The following is a 16,472-nucleotide window of genomic DNA, read 5'->3' as shown; positions in this document are numbered from 1 at the left end:
CTTATAAGTAAATAAAACTGAAAATTTCACGCCAATTTGGGGGAAAATCGAAATTGAAATAAAAGGCGTTTTTTTTAAAAATCGGCTCGGCCAAAACCGCCTTGCGGCAGTTTGTCCGCATAGATCTCGAAAAATACGCAAGTTCAAAAAAAAACGCGTAAACGGACGTCCGAGCGCAAAGTTATGACCATCTAAAGTTTGACCACTTTACAACTAGTTTTTCTCCTATATTTTTTAGAATTATATTTATATTCAAAATAATGTTTTATCGTGATTAAAAAATAACACGCTTAAATCAAAACCTTAAAAATAAAACACTTAAACCTTAAACAAAACTTATTTCGGGCACCTTTTCAACCCCTAAAATGACTATCCGAACGTCTACGTATCCTTGATGTATTGAGCCTACATTATTGTACGTATCGATATAAAATATTGACGTTTCGCTTCACACACGACTAATCATTGGTCAAAGTATGAAAAAACACTAAGTTTTTTCAAACAAAACTTACTTCGGGCACCTTTTCAACCCCTAAAATGACGATCCGAACGACGTATCCTTGATGTATTGAGCCTACATTATTGTACAAAAAAAATATCGTTTCTATATAAAATATTGACGTTTCGGAGTCTTCACACACGATTAATCATTGGTCAAAGTATGAAAAAACACACTAAGTGTTACAAAAAAAAAAAAGTTTACTAAATTTTTTTTTTTAGTGCTATAAAAAAAAAAAAAAAAAAAAAAAAAAAAAATTTAGAGGTAAAACGTGGATCACGTTTTACAAAATATATTTGTAAAACGTGGATGATCCACGTTTTGCAATTTATATTGTATAACGTGGATCGGTCCACGTTATACAATTAAATTTTTTTTTTTTTTTTTTCGTTGACTGTCAATTTAAAAAAAATTTTTGGGGTATATCGTGGATCGACGATATACCCCTTTTTGGTATATAAATTTTTGGGCACCCCTTTTGGTAAATACGTATTTTTATACCCTTGCGGCCCGACTCAAGTTGTTGCAGTGATCCGTTACTCCTATACACGAAAGAAAATTGCAAAGATGCATTTTTTGTCTACTGTGAAGGAAGGAGATTTTTTTTTTTCCCTAGGGTTTAATTCATGAGCTTTGCTACTTCCCTTTTATAAAAGTTAAAAAGAGGTGTTCTCATAGCAAGTGGTTACTTATGATTTAGCATTCTTTTCTCTAGCTGAAAGAAATGATGCTCACCCAGGGTGACTTGCTTCCAATAAGAAATTGGGTCAAGCAAGAGTCTTTCACACAAATTGTTGGCTCTACGTACGGGTACTTCAAGCCTCATCTACACTTCTTACACCTCGACAAGTCTTAAAATAGGGGTATCTGTAGACATTAAAATTTTATTTAAATTGATTCATACAAAATTTGGATTAAATTCTAAGTTATTGACATGTTGACCAAGTCAAATTTTGGTCAATAAAGTCGGATTAATTATTTAAGTCAAAATTATATGATTTGAATGAAATCCAAATTACATCTGGTTAATCCATTAAGTTGGGCCTCTATAAGATAAGCCCAACCCACATCTTTTTAGCCCAAGGTCCGCTAGAATTTGTTGGAGACCAAAATACCCCTAATCCCTAACTCACACCTATATAAAGGGGTCACATATCCGCTTTTGAAGACATCTAAAAAGTGATATAGCATCTTGAAATTGACATACCATCTTGACTAGAAGTAAAGGAGAGCAACGACATCTACATAAGTCATCTCCAAAGGTCTTCAACAAGAAGGAGAGTTCGAGAGACGTCTTCCCTCAAGAACAATCGAAAGTGCTGCTCAAAGTTCTTTCAAGATTCAACAAATCAACCAAAGTCCATCCTTCGTTCGAGAAAGACGCTACATTGGCCCTCGAATCAAGGCGAACAAAACGAAGATTAGAACCAAGGGATACATCCAAAGTTATACTCACAAAAATATCAATAAAATGATTTTTTTCTCACATTTGTTTTATGATTGCAGTTATTTATTTTTTGCTAGCAAAATTTATCGCGAACAATACGCCACTACTGATACGATAAGTCCTATTGCGCACAAAATTAGTGGAGAATTAATGGACATTGCAGTTATTTATTTTTTGCTAGCAAAATTTATCGCGAACAATACGCCACTGCTAATAAGATAAGTCCTATTGCGCACAAAATTAGTGGAGAATTAATGGACAACAGAAAGAAAATTCATAGCACCTGGAATAACTACTTTAATGTTACAGACAAGGGCAGATGCATTGTACCAAGGGCAGATAAACTTTTAACACCAGGGTGTGATACCTATCCTCGTATCAGCATCAGAAAAATAATATTCCTATATCACAATGTAATACAGTAGTAGTACATATTTAACTGAAATAAAATAATGTTCAACATTTTTTTCAATGTTATTAAGCTCTTATCCTTGTATCTAAACAATGGAAATGTGAAGACAAGAATTAGAGGATAATGGTCTAAATCACGACAAATCCTCGAGAAAAGGTTGGGCCGCCATAGAGGGGAATGCATTAAATGAAATGTAATAATTAGAGTATCTGAACACCTCTGTTTCCCAGAACACTAATTAATGTTACAGAATCAGAAGTAAAAAGGAAACAAAATAGAAGGAGAAATGGTAGAACCCCTATTGCGCACTTTTTTTGTGAGCAATAGGGCCATTCACAAAAGGTATTGCTGTCGCTTTTTTTTTTTAATGAGTTATTTTAATCTCAAATTTTACTTTTTGGGTCATTTAAGTTGCAGGCTCCCAAAATTATAGAATCGCGTGATCGGCATCCAACATCTTTCCCGCGGAATGAACTCTTGACCCCTGACATTTAACATAATTGGTATGTACTTTGTAGGACCGCTATCTTAGAAATCAACAACCATAATATCAACTCGTACACATCATGATATAGAATAATCCTGTGTCTCAAGACAGATAACAAGTCCCCACAAAGTGAATTAAATTGCATACTAATACTCGTATGAACTCTATACTATCAATCGTATCCATGAAACCTCTACGCAATATATATATATATTGAGAGAGAGAGAGAGAGAGCTGAGACAAAGCTTGAGACATTATAACAATCCGGCCCCTCGTTTTGAGATTTTTTTTGTTCAAAACCGTGTTTTACGCATGTCTATTGTAATTGATATTACTAGTTATGACTTGTTGGAATAGTTCAGGAGGCTAGAACATCTTTCAATTCAATTTCGAACTTAAAATCTGTGTGCACAGTTCTGGTGCCGCTGCGATACTGCATTCGTGAACCTTGTGAGATGGCTGCACTCACATTCGTGGTAAGGGTGTCAAATTCGTCGAGGCAGCTAGCTCTCATGGGCTCGTGATCACATAGATAGGCCCACGATCGCAACCTTAATCAAGTGGACCTGGCTCCACAATCGTGTTATATTGCTCACAGTAGTAGTAAGATGGGTCTGGCCATTTTTCGGGAAACCGAAATCGCGGTCCAGACCTACTATAAAAACATAGTCCTGAATTTCAAAACTCTATTTTGGGCATTTTGTTTCCCAAGGCTGTGAGTGTGAGGACTCTTGGTCTTGGAATCATTCCTTGGATTGACGTAATGATCCTAAACCATTATTTGGTTTCATTACATAAATCTATATGGATCTAACAAGTTTTTCAATTATAAATTAGGGGCAGAAATAACAAAGAATAATTTAGTCGCAGAAACCCCACTCAATTAGAAAGAAAGGAGGAGCATATTTTCTGTATAGGAATGAATCTATGTATATATATATCGGTGAAATTACTACGTTACACTGACTAATAATAGGCATAACAGTCCAATAGATGGTCGTTATAGTGAGTTAAGTCATACTTAATCGCAAGGGAACGTATTTGGAGATATTTTAGTAAGCATGAATTTGAAATTTTTCTATAATTTGTGCAAAATCATATTTGATATCCCGCACAGATGGAGAGGGGGGGGGGGGTGTGGAATTTCTCACGCGCGCAAGCCCATTCTCTTTCTAGCTCTTTACAAGCACACTGAAGGACAATTCCTTATAAAGTGAAAAAGCTAGCTCTTTCTAGTCCATGAGGGAATATATGTAGGATTCATATTTAGCAAAGACAGTTTGCTTTAATTTAGAAGGAAGTCCATGAAATTTTAATCATTCTCCACAGAAGCACAAAAAGATGAAAACAGTCAAATATTTTACACTTATATCAAGATAGTCGATTGAAGACTCAAGCTTGTGCCCACATATATACTTTACCTTTCCCTGTGGCGCCAGCAAGTGTTCCAACAATATAAGGATGAGCAGCCAAACGGTATGGGACAGTAGGCATATCATCACTTTGCAAAGTGCAAACAACCTTCTTATCAGCAGTAGAAATGATATGGAGTCCATGTATCTCATCACCAATCTTCGATTTTCTTTTATGCTTCTGCTTTTCCTGAATCTTGCCGATGTACACATGTGAATCATCCCAACCCCAGATTCCTCTGTGGATGTCATACATATTATACCAGGAAAAAGAAATATAATGGATTGTAACTTGAAAATGAATTGTTCTTATGAAGTAGTAGTAATAGTTATTTCCATACCTTAATGTGGAAATATATTCACCACTTAGGTTGTTGTGGGGTATCAAGAACTTCTCCTGATAGTTTTCTCCTCCATATAGACCAATAGTATTGTCCGAGCTGTGTTGAACATGAAATTACCAATGCAAGGAGATAGTACCCCAACAGTTGATAGAATCAAAACAGACGGTCAAGTTTCTCAAGAAAATTAAGCAAAAACAAACTGAATAGCGTGGTTTATGCTTTTAATATGAAGAGTTTTCCCCTTACAAGAATACATTCTTACAAAAAAAAAATACCACAATTTTTTATGAGCATTTCGCAGCCAAATATTACTCTTTTGTTTTGAAAGTACTCGTAGGGCTTGAAGTCATTTTGATATCTGGATTCACTGAAATATCTTTTTTCCCCGGTATGTAGGATTCAATTAAACAAACCTTGTTGTTGCAAGAAAAGTCCCAAAAGGTGAAAAGTAGGCAGAGTAAATTGGACCTCCATGGCTAATACTTGTCAATGATTTTGGCTGATCTTTGCTAACACTCCTCAAGTCCCAAAGAGAGACAGTCTTGTCTGCAGAGCTTGTAGCTATAATAATCGGATTATTTGGTTTGCAATGTATTGTATTGATCGTGTCTCCATGTAATCCCCATGATAATGATGGTGTGCTTGCCCTTACATCAAATATTTTTAGCTCTCCGACTTCATCACCAAAATATAAACAGTTCATGTCCTCCCCTCGATGACATATGGAATGTATCGCGCAAGTATCCTGATATACCTCATTGTAAGCCTCCTTTTCAACATCCAGCAACATAATACGTTGATCATAACTTGAAGTAAATATCTGCAAAGATATATATCAGAAAAGTTCTTGAATGCCAAATTAACTAACTACGATACATAGTTCATATGCCCCAAAGGAATAGCTTTTCCATTTCATCGTCAATTCACACATATTCCATGTTGCAGTTAAATTATTGTTACAAGTACCGTTTAAAAAAAAAAAAAAAAAAATCAAAGTCATAAAAAAAAAAATGTAAAGAAGAAAAACAACTTCAAAAGCTTTAAAAGGAATATGTTGTTACGACTCCCGAAGACCTTCACTAGTGGTTGGAAGTATAGAGCTTGCACAAAACTGTTGCCCAGAAACTAGAAGGAGAAAGACGTATGAAGAAGAGAAGAGATTGTGTTTTTTCTGTGTATCTCACCAAGACAGACCTCAAAAAATATATAGGTATAGAAAATGACCGTTCAGATAAAAGGAAATAAATCAGCCAACGGTTATGATCATAATGACTCACATAATTGTATAGGTTACAAATCTGAATAATCAATTTTGTGGGATGAATCTGAACACATTAAGGTAAGGATGTATTTGGTTAGTTTCTGGAAAGGATGTATTTGGACAATTTTGGATAAGTGCAAAATATCTAAAAATAATATTTTGCAAAACCAGATTTAATTTAGGCCTCACGTATAGGGGGGGGGGGGGGGGGGAACAAATCACTTTTGCCTACTAAGCCCAATTCTCATGTGCGCGAGGCCTATCTCTTGTTCTAACCCATTTACTAACCCAACAACCCACAATTCAATATAAGGAATGTGGGACATTTGCACTTCATGTAGGAGAAAAGATAAGTAAGGAAAAATGAACCAAAAAGAAACTTTGGCTTTGCATTACCAACAAAGAATTGACTAGAATAGCAATACATAACTCTCACAATCCCCCACTAATGCAAAGATAAAGAATAGGAATAATTTCTGGGCAAAAGAAGGAACATGTACTTAAGTGTCAATATCTTTCGATTTGAATTAACACGTAGTGAAATGAGGCAACAACAAATATCCAAAAAGCAAAGTACTCTTGAACTAAATGGACATGAATTGAGACCCCCATAACATATGCTATATCCTTAGTTTTATGCAAACTCCACGATACTCACAAAAGTGTTTTTATGGTCATGCACACACCTTGGGTCTAATGAGTGCTTTAGAAAGATGGCCTGAGTCTTTCATAAAAGGCAACCACACCTTTACACTCACGTAGGTAATTTCATCAAGTCTATCTCATAGACCACCTTAAGACTATGGAATCATTAAGAGCAAAAAGCTCAACCTTATAAACACTACTACACGCCATAGGGATAGGAAATTTAATGATTCGTCAAATTTCTTTTGGACCTTACATATTCGAAGGAGATAACACCATGTTTCAACAACTGTTTAACTGCACCATATCGATGCGAATATGTCCCTTTTTCCATTGTATACTTTCGAATACATTAAGGTAAGGATGTATTTGGACAATTTCGAATAAGCCCAAAATATCTAAAAATAATATTTTACAAAACCAGATTTAATTTAGGCCTCACGTATACCTCGGGGGGGGGGGGGGGGGGGGGGGGGGGGGGGCAAATTCATCACTTTTGCCTACTAAGCCCAATTCTCATGTGCGCGAGGCCTATCTCTTGTTCTAGCCCATTTACTAACTCAACAACCCACAATTCAATATAAGGAGGAAGGAAAGACTTTCCTCCACCTGTGTGGGACGATCGATGGGTAGATATGCTATGAACTCTCATTTCCACTTCACAAGGAACGTAGATAACACTTTCAGCTTACTACAAATCAATTACTTATATATTTGACTTTGGCCAAATGAGATCAATTCTAAGATTCAGATAAAAATAGAAAAGCAAAAACAAAGTGACCTTTGACATGGAAAATGGCTCAATTGCGATTGCAGACAATTTGTACTGATGAGGACGATAGAGATAAATTCCATTAGTTTCCTGATCTTCAAAGTCCAAGTTCCATAACCCCAAATAGCCAAGCTCATCGCCTACGATAATAACTCTCTTATCCGCCGTGGGAAGAAACTTCACATCTGATATGGCACCTTTCGCCACTTGTGTTCTTCTCAACTTCAACAGTAACCTTTCCAAATCAACATCATCATGATCAGTAAGTCTACTTGGACATTCATTTCTTGTCGAACTACTTGGACATTCATTTCTTGTCAAACTCTTTATTGTTTTAACCATTCCATCGTATGATAAGTACTCCTTTTTGGATAATATTTTCTTTGCCTCAATTTTATCAATGAGGCCATCACTCAATTCCGGTGGTATTCCTTTACTTCTACGAGATAAGCGGCGAACACTATTTGCCTCTTCAACTTCATCTCTACAATCACATTCAGAAACGGAAAAGACATGCATTATAAGGAGTTTGATATAATTATTACTATATATACAGTGTACCAACTGATGTAATTATTTTGGAGTAAGATAGAGATAGAACCTTTTGCGTCTTTGCCTCTTGGGAACTGCTCTTTCATTATCTGTCATTGCTAATACTTAAGAGAAGTAGTCATAAATCTGTAATGGAGTATGCCTTTGTGTAATTCTCTACCTTTGAAGACTAAAAATTTAATTAGAAGGAGATGAATATCAAAAGTCACCAAGAAATCTAGGTAGAGAGAAGAGGGAGGGAAAAAATTACGCGCCTGTTTGGATTGGCTTATTTTAAGTGTTTATGTGCTTTTAAGCACTTCTCTAATATTTGTGGTGTTTGACAATAATAAAAAATATTTAAAAATATTTACTTTTAGACATGAAAACTATAAAAATAAGACAAAAGTCAAAAATTGAATATTATGACTTTTATTTTATAAGTTACTTTTTAAAAGTCTATCCAAATACCCTCTAAGTCACCTTTAATTTTATTGGTTATTTCTTTGAGGCGTGAAGTAGTAATTTCATACTGTTACTGGCTGAATTAGTAATCTCTGTAATTAGTTCTTGTCGTCTGTACTTCCCAAACAGTTTCATTAATGAATGAACATAAAACAAGGTGTTTTAATTAAGGGTGAAAAATCATGAATTAAAACATTTCAAAGTACTCCCTCCGTCTATGTTTACCTGTTCTTGTTTGATTTGGCTGAGGGAGTGTGTCACATAAATTGAGACAGAAGGAGTAATATTTATTACTCCGATTATCCAAATACCTAACTTTTCTGAGGAGTTAGTATTTTCTTGAGGGGCTTATTTTGAACCGGAGGGAATACTTAATAAAGGGTAAAATAGGTATAAAGTGATACTCCCTCAGTTTCAATTTATATGAACCCATTTGACTGGGCACGACATTTAAGAAAGAGGGAAGACTTTTGAAACTCGTGGTTCAAAATAAGCCTTGAAAATTTGTGTGGCTGTAAATCATTCATTAAGTGAATTTGTTTCCAAATTAGAAAAGAGGTCATTCATTTTGGCACGGATTAAAAAGGAAATAAGTTCAAACAAATTGAAACAAAAGGAGTAATTTATTTCTTCGTTTTCTACACCGGACAAGTAAAAGTGAACATTAGTATAATGGACAGGTAAAAATGGACGGTGGGAGTAACGTAACAACAAATATATTGTACATGGTAAGTTTAAGACCAAGATATTCAAATAACTTTTTTCTTACTTTACACATTTTTAGTTTAAGACCACTAGATTGACTAAATTCCCTAAAAGGTCACTCATATATTGAGAATTGCCTACTAATATCACTTTTGTTTCTTTTAGGATAAAAATATCACTCAATTATCACTATTTTCAGAGTAATATCACTTTTGTTTATTGATACAAAACAAAGTTGAATTTTATGTGATATCGCAGGCCAACTAGGAGAGAATGAGAGTTTTGTGTGTTAAGTATATTTAAGGATAATAGAGATAGTTGGGTGATATTCTTGTCCTAAAATAATAAAAGTGATATTAGTGGGCAATTCTCAATAGTGACCTTTTAGGGAATTTACTCCCACTAGATTCAAACGTCTCCTTTTATTTCTTAAATTTCCTGCCTAATCAAACTAAGACGCTTAAATTCGAATGGAGGGAGTATATATATTAAATTTGAATATTTTTATATTATTTTTGTTTTTGTCACCTCTCACAAGAGGCGAAGTCAGAATTGTGCAGTCACTAACAATTCCTTTAAAGTTTCCAATTCGATAAGTAATATCAAGGGTAAAATAGATATGAAATGGAAAATTATCTATTGGTTTTCCAAATTGAACAAGTGAACATCTATTTTTAGTATTCCCTCAGCCTCAAATTATTTGTCCTTGTTTTACACGCCTCTTAAGATATGTTGATTAGGAGGGCCATTTTGACTAACCTTACCCTTGTTATGTTTAAGTTATAATTTCTCTCCATTAAATGTTTACTCTATTTATGTGTCATCTCCATTAATGACAAAATTCTATTAAGAGTAAATGAGAAAAAAATTATTGTGCCTTGAACTTTTAGAATAACAATTTGAGACAACTATTTTTAATAATTATGATAAATAATTTGAGACGGAAAACTATACAGGACAAATAAAAATGGACGGAGAGAGTATAAAATATACAAATACAATCAACCAAAAGTCCCATAAATTATTGTGTGTGCAATAAATACAATCAACCAAAAGACCACACAAATAACTTCATGTACGTTACACGAAGAAGAAAAGAAAAACGAATCAAAAATGGAATAAACATTTATATTTCATTGTTTTAGTCTTTTTAGGAGATAAAAAAGGAATGTAGCTCTAATATGATGGATAATTAAAAAATAAAAAAGATTTAAATATGCCATCGAACTATTGAAAATGAATAGGGATCTAGTATCTCAGTTGGTTGACTACCTGAACTTTCACCTTGTTGGTGAGGGTTCGAATCCCCACGTTGTAATCCCTTCCCCATTTCCCCTTTCCTTACCCTATGTAATAAAAACAATTTTTAAAAAAAAAATATTGGAAATGATTTTTTATGTCGCTCATCAATAGTTTGGCTCATTTATGTCATCGAACTACCAGAAATGACTCACTTATGTCACTCATCAATAATTTGACTCATTTATGCCATCACGTGTTACCAAAATGACTCATTCATGCCATTTTTCATTAACACTGGTTTATAATACCATATATGACACGTGACCTCTAATTAGAGGTTTTCGTCGTTTAATTAAATCAGCCCAATTTTAAATCTCAAATTAATAAAAAATCCGACCCAAACATCTGGCCCATATGGATGAGTCATTTTGGTAATGGACAATGGCATAAATGAGCCAAACTATTGATAAGTGACATAAATGAGTCATTTCTGATAGTTCGATAAAGATAAATAGGTTAAATTATTGACAAATGGCATAAATGAATCATTTTCGATAGTTCGATAACATATTTGAGTCTTTTCCATTAAAAAATAATTTGTGACTTGACTGATTACTTACTGCAGCCTTTTTGTTTTCCAAGATCAAAACTCTGTACCTACAAGCAGACCAATCGCCAAAGATTGTAAAACGCCAGCAACCAGTAGTAGGCCCTCAGTACTTCAAAATTGTTTTGAAACATAGTATAATTAGCATGTGATACACTTGCATTCACTGAGTAGTAACTAGAGTATACAAATATAGTTGTGTCCGTAGTAAATACAATCAAAAAGCCCACACAATTAATTACATGAGCAAAGATAAAAAAAAAAAAAAAAAAAGGAGATGTTCTCTCGGGTTAAAAATAAGTGTTTACTTATCATTTTCAGTGTATATTTAAAAAAAAATATTACTTCTCCCCGTTTGAAAAAAATTATCTTAATTTGACTTGACGAGGAGTTTAAAAAATAAAGAAAAACATTTAAAATGTGTGGTCCAAAATAAATTTTAGATATTTGTGTCGCTGTAAATCATCTCATAAAGTTAAATTATTTCTAAATATATAAATGTGTCAATCTTTTTGGGACAAACTAATAAGGAAAGTAAGACAATCTTTTTGGGACGGAGGAAGTAATTTCTAAATAAAATGTATATTTTGACTAAACTATTCTTAATTAAATACTCCCTCCGTTCACTTTTACTTGTTCAATATTTCAAAAATAGATTTTCACTTTTACTTGTCACTTTTGGCATATCAAGATAAGACAATTTATTTTTTCCTGTTTTACCCATAGTATTAATTACTCACTTCAAATCATTTTTCAAATTCAATAAAAATATGCACTAATTAATATGGGTACATTGGTAAATTATACACTTCATTTATTATTTCTTAAATAACGTGAAAAGTCCAAAGTGGACAAGTAAAAGTGAACGGAGGGAGTACTACCTAATAACTATAGTTTTCTTATTACATAAAAACACATTTATCTAAATAGGGATAGATTTGAGGGAAAAATAAGGCTAATTCCTTCTTAATTATGTAAATGAACGTTTATTTTGAACCAAAATAAAATGACTAAGTGGACACTTATTATTAACCGGAGGGAGGAGGGGTGTGCAAAAATCGATTTAACCAATAAACCGAACAGAAAAAAATGCTATCAGTTTATCGATATCGGGTTATTAGGTTAATAGTGTTTAAAGAGTTTTGTAATTTTTTTTTATTGGGCTATCGGTTTGGTTTCCAATTTTAATATTTTAGTTAATGGTTAAACCAATAACCTAATAAGATTATATTGAAATTGTCTTTTTATTCCTACTTATTTAATAGGGGCTTTAGATGTTAAATACAAATTACAAATTACAAATTCTATTTCCTAAATTCTTACTTTCGTTCTCTCAAATTGGGGCTTTCGCTTCTTTGCCTCTCGACCAGGACCTTTTCACTTCTCAGTTCTAAATCATGAGTTTAGTTAGCAGCTAAAGTATTATATTTCCCCCCTTCTTTTTCGAATTTATTGGTTAGGACCATAAAATTTAAAAGTTTCGTTTTATTTCTTAAATATTGTGTTCCGTCAAACTAAGACACTTAAATTGAGAAGGAAGGAGTAGTATTGAATTATTCAAAAGAGAAGTAGTATTGAATTATTCAAAAGAGAATTATCCATGTATATATATTCAACATGATGGACTTTTTTTTTTTTTTTTGTCTCTTTAACTACATGTAGTAAATGTTAGGGGTGGGCGTTCGGTTCTTCGGTTCGGTTTAGCTATTTCGGTTTCGATTTTTTGAAGGTGGACACCGAACACCGAACCAAACTAGTTCGGTTCGGTTCGGTTCGGTTTCGATTTTTTTAATTCGATTTTTTTAATATGATATTAGAAGCGATTCCATTTACACTAATTCATATTCTCAAAAGTAATAAAACATAAAACTGATAAATTGAAATAAAATCAAACAAACAGGATACACAAGAACAAAAAACCATAACCATGATATAGGATTACCAGGTGTTATATACATACAGTAAGAATAACTAAGAAAACACATAAAGGACATACATTAATTCTAAAGACATATCCTAATCACCTTACTTTGTTAAGAATATTTGATTTTCTCAACTGAAGTGAAAAATTAGGGATACAAAAGCAAAAGAGGGCTTGTTACAATTGAGTTTTTTTTGGGCTCAAACTTAATGGATCTGGAATATTTTAATTTTTTTGGATAATGTATTAAATTTCGGTGTGCGTTTGGTTCTTCGGTTCGGTTTTATGAAACTTCGGTTCGGCTATTTCGATTTTAATTTTTTAAAGGTGGACACTGAACACCTAACCAAACTAGTTCAGTTCGGTTCGATCCGATTTTTCAGTTTTCGATATCTGTGCACAGCCCTAGTAAATACAACTAGTAAATGGATAAATTAAAGTAGGAGACATAGACAAAGGTAACGTCTGAAGGTGTACGAATAGTGTAGTAGGCATAATAGAGGAGGTAGGAGCCTTCCCAAAATATCAAAAGTATCACAGATAGTCCGATTGATGGATTTGACGATTGAGCAATAGGCAGTGCCTACAGTATACTGTTGTTTACTAACTGTGAATATCTGAAAAAGTTGAGGAAGATAAGAAATAGACAGATTGGAATTGAAGTGGGTTTCTGGTGATATTGATGTTTTGAGCGTTGGAAGTAGATGATGGATACATATATAGTAGTAAAATTTGTTTTAGCAATAACGATTTTAAATTTGCTTATACTTAGTATTTTTGTAGACTTTTATGCATAAAAACAGTGTATATATGAATAAATAAAAACAAGAGAAAGCAAAAATATTATAGAAGTAGTTTTTTATTGGTTAAATCAACAATCAAACTGTTAAGGACCGAAAATCAATAACAAATACTCCCTCCATCTCATAATATTTGTCACATTTCATTCACACGCCCATTAAAAAAATATTTATAAAGATAGCATTTTGATTATTTTTCCCTCTTTAACATATATCATATTCTCTCTCCTCAATAAATATTTACTTCATTAATGATGAAACCTCTTAAATATTAGTATGTGAACTCACAAAATCAGCTCATTAATGTAATTAATACTAGGATAAATTTTTTTTAAAAAAACTATTTAATTTTATCTTGGGCAAATAAAATGACAAAATTTTGAGATAAGTATTTTTAGTAAGGACGATAAATATTTTGGATTTAAAGTATCTTATCTATTTGGTTATCGATTTCGCGTGTTTACATAACTGAACCAAACCGATCCATGCGAGTATGTTACAAGAAGAAGAAAAGAAAAGCAAATTAAAAAAAAAAATAACATTTATATGTCACTGTTTTAGTTTTTCTTGGAGATCATAAAAAGACTCCACTCAGAAATTAGCTGTAATATCAAGGATTAATTAAAAAATTATTTGTCACTTGAGTCACCATTACTGTAGTGGTAGATGAAGGGATTTAATCTGAGTGCCTTTTAGGGTATGCGAACTCACAAAATCAGTCCAAAGAATGTAATTAATATAAAGGTAAAATGGAAAAAAAATTATTTAATTTTATCTTGGGTAAATAAAATAATAAATTTTTGAAATAAGTATTTTTAGTAAGGCGATAAATATTTTGAGACGGAGGGAGTATCTTATGGTTTCGCGTGTTTACAAATAGAAAATCGACAAACCAAACTGATAATACATAAAATCAAATCGAATGAAATCAAACCGATCGATAAGCATCCTACGAGGGAGTATGTTACAGGAAGAAGAAAAGATTTAAAAAAAAAAAACATTTATATGTCAGTGTTTTAATTATCCTTGGAGATCATAAAAAGACTCCACTCAGAAATTAGCTGTAATATCAAGGATTAATTAAAAAATTATTTGTACTTGAGTCATCATTACTGTAGTGGTAGCTGAAGGGATTTAGGGCCTCTTTCTTCATACATACAAAAAAAAATTCACTTTATTTGAAATTTTAAAGTTAAAGTTGTGTTTGGCTATAGTTTTTAAAATTATAATTTTTGTTGAAATGTTTAAAAAATTTAAAAAAATTAAAAAATAAGTTTTTTCCAAATACAACTTTAAGAGCAAAAATGCCAAACGCCCACTTAATGTGAGTGCCTTTTAGCTTCCAAGAGCAAAAAAGAAGAACAATCGGCCATGGAACCTCATCAATTCTTCAAGATTATCTTATCTCCTCATCCCTCTATATTAGTAAGTTCCTTTTCTCAATTCAGCCATGCAATGCATTTTCATCTTCTTGCTTTACCAGTAGTGCTTTATCTCTATCAAGATTTGTAATTCCCCTTTTTGGTTTGTAAAAAATGACTTCTTGAGGTCCCCATTACTTCATTTTCCATTTTTATGTCTGGATTTAACTTATATCTGACTGACACTATGATGAAAATTTATTTACTATCATAGCAATTTCACCTGTCGTACAATTCATCTGTCTTTTTTTTTTTTCATATTACTAATTCCACTTGTTGTGGGCAATTGCCGCGTAATCTATGTTGTGTTCGGACTCTTCAAAAATGTCGAATGGTATAGGATTTTTGGTGCAACATTTTTTGAGAGTCCAAGCAACATTTCAAGTGATCAGGTTGTGTAAAACGTAAAAAATCCTATTGTAATATATCATCCAACCAACCATGTTAACAAATACAGAATTGAAGTAACATTGCGGAAACTTCATTTTTCTCTCTCTGTTTCTGGTGGTTTCATTTACATGAAACAGCTGCAACAACAAGTAGTCTTAGTCCCAAATAAGTTGAAACTGTACATGAAACAGCTGTTTGTACTCAGGGGCGGATTTAGAGGGTGCCAAGGGTGTTCACCTGAACACTCTCGGCAAAAAATTATAGTGTGTATATAGGGTAGATTTTCTGTGTTTATGTACATATATTAATTTTTGAATACCCTGAACAAATGCAAAAGATTACCTCAAGCGGTTCAGGGTGTTCAAAATTATTTCTACTGTCCTAGGTTCAATTCCCATTGACAATATTATTTTTTATATTTAACTTTTGTTGTTTTTTCGAACTCCCTGAATGAAAATGTTGAATCCGCCACTGTTTGTACTATTTTGGACAACTTTTAATTTTCATGATACTCTTAATAAACGGATATATTATGGAAATGCTGTGCCTTTACTGTTTGTGTGTCAATTTTCTGTAAAGAAATGAGACCAAACATGAAATTTCAAATAGTATAAGCGGGAGATGTAGTTGGGAGCTTTCTTTGATTGTGAGTTTTTATGACAAACTTTGGAGGTTAGGCCTTGTTTTGAATGGTAGAGCTAAATAAATGGCCAAATATAGCCGATTTCAAGTTCTTCTTTGTGCAGAAATTTGGCAATATATACCTAGTGTCACGGGCGATTCATCCTTGGATATTCAGCCATTGCAGCACCACTTACGGATCTGTTGAAGAAAAACCGTGAGTGGAAATGGACAGCTTCATGTCAAGAAGCGTTTGAGGGACTTAAAGAGGCAATCACAAAGGAGCCTGTTTTGGCCCTACCCGACTTCGGCAAGGTGTTTGAAGTTCACACCGATGCTTCTGATTTTGCTATTGGCGGTGTCCTAATGCAAGAAGGACACCCTATAGCTTTTGAAAGCCGAAAATTGAATGAGGCGGAGCGGCGATACACTATCCAAGAGAAGGAGATGACGGCCGTAGTCCACTGCCTAAGGACGTGGCGTCATTACT

At 33.3% G+C, this 16,472-nt stretch overlaps 1 protein-coding gene across 1 annotated transcript; it reads right to left on the bottom strand.

Moving 5' to 3' along the window:
- Window positions 1–4,114: 4,114 nt before the first annotated feature.
- Window positions 4,115–7,927, bottom strand: LOC132047384 (uncharacterized). The gene is made up of 5 exons (XM_059438435.1): window positions 7,881–7,927; window positions 7,289–7,763; window positions 5,015–5,421; window positions 4,599–4,697; window positions 4,115–4,496 (listed from the first exon to the last, which is right to left on the bottom strand). Exons 1-5 carry the CDS (start codon window positions 7,925–7,927, stop codon window positions 4,238–4,240), a joined length of 1,287 nt encoding a protein of 428 aa, XP_059294418.1. The 3' UTR covers window positions 4,115–4,237.
- Between the last annotated feature and the right edge of the window lie 8,545 nt (window positions 7,928–16,472).

Source organism: Lycium ferocissimum, chromosome 2 (assembly GCF_029784015.1).
Source record: "Lycium ferocissimum isolate CSIRO_LF1 chromosome 2, AGI_CSIRO_Lferr_CH_V1, whole genome shotgun sequence".
In the NCBI taxonomy this organism is placed as follows: Eukaryota; Viridiplantae; Streptophyta; class Magnoliopsida; order Solanales; family Solanaceae; genus Lycium; species Lycium ferocissimum.
This window is presented reverse-complemented; position numbering and strand designations above follow the sequence as displayed.

Bases quoted from the DNA above. Each gene is read 5' to 3' on its own strand.
- LOC132047384 (XM_059438435.1), bottom strand. From the start codon at position 7,927: ATGACAGATAATGAAAGAGCAGTTCCCAAGAGGCAAAGACGCAAAAG. The intron at 7,764-7,880 runs GTTCTATCTCTA...ATGTGATTGTAG, and splicing joins AAGAGGCAAAGACGCAAAAG to AGATGAAGTTGAAGAGGCAA. The intron at 4,698-5,014 runs GTTTGTTTAATT...TGTTCAACACAG, and splicing joins ACTTTTCTTGCAACAACAAG to CTCGGACAATACTATTGGTC.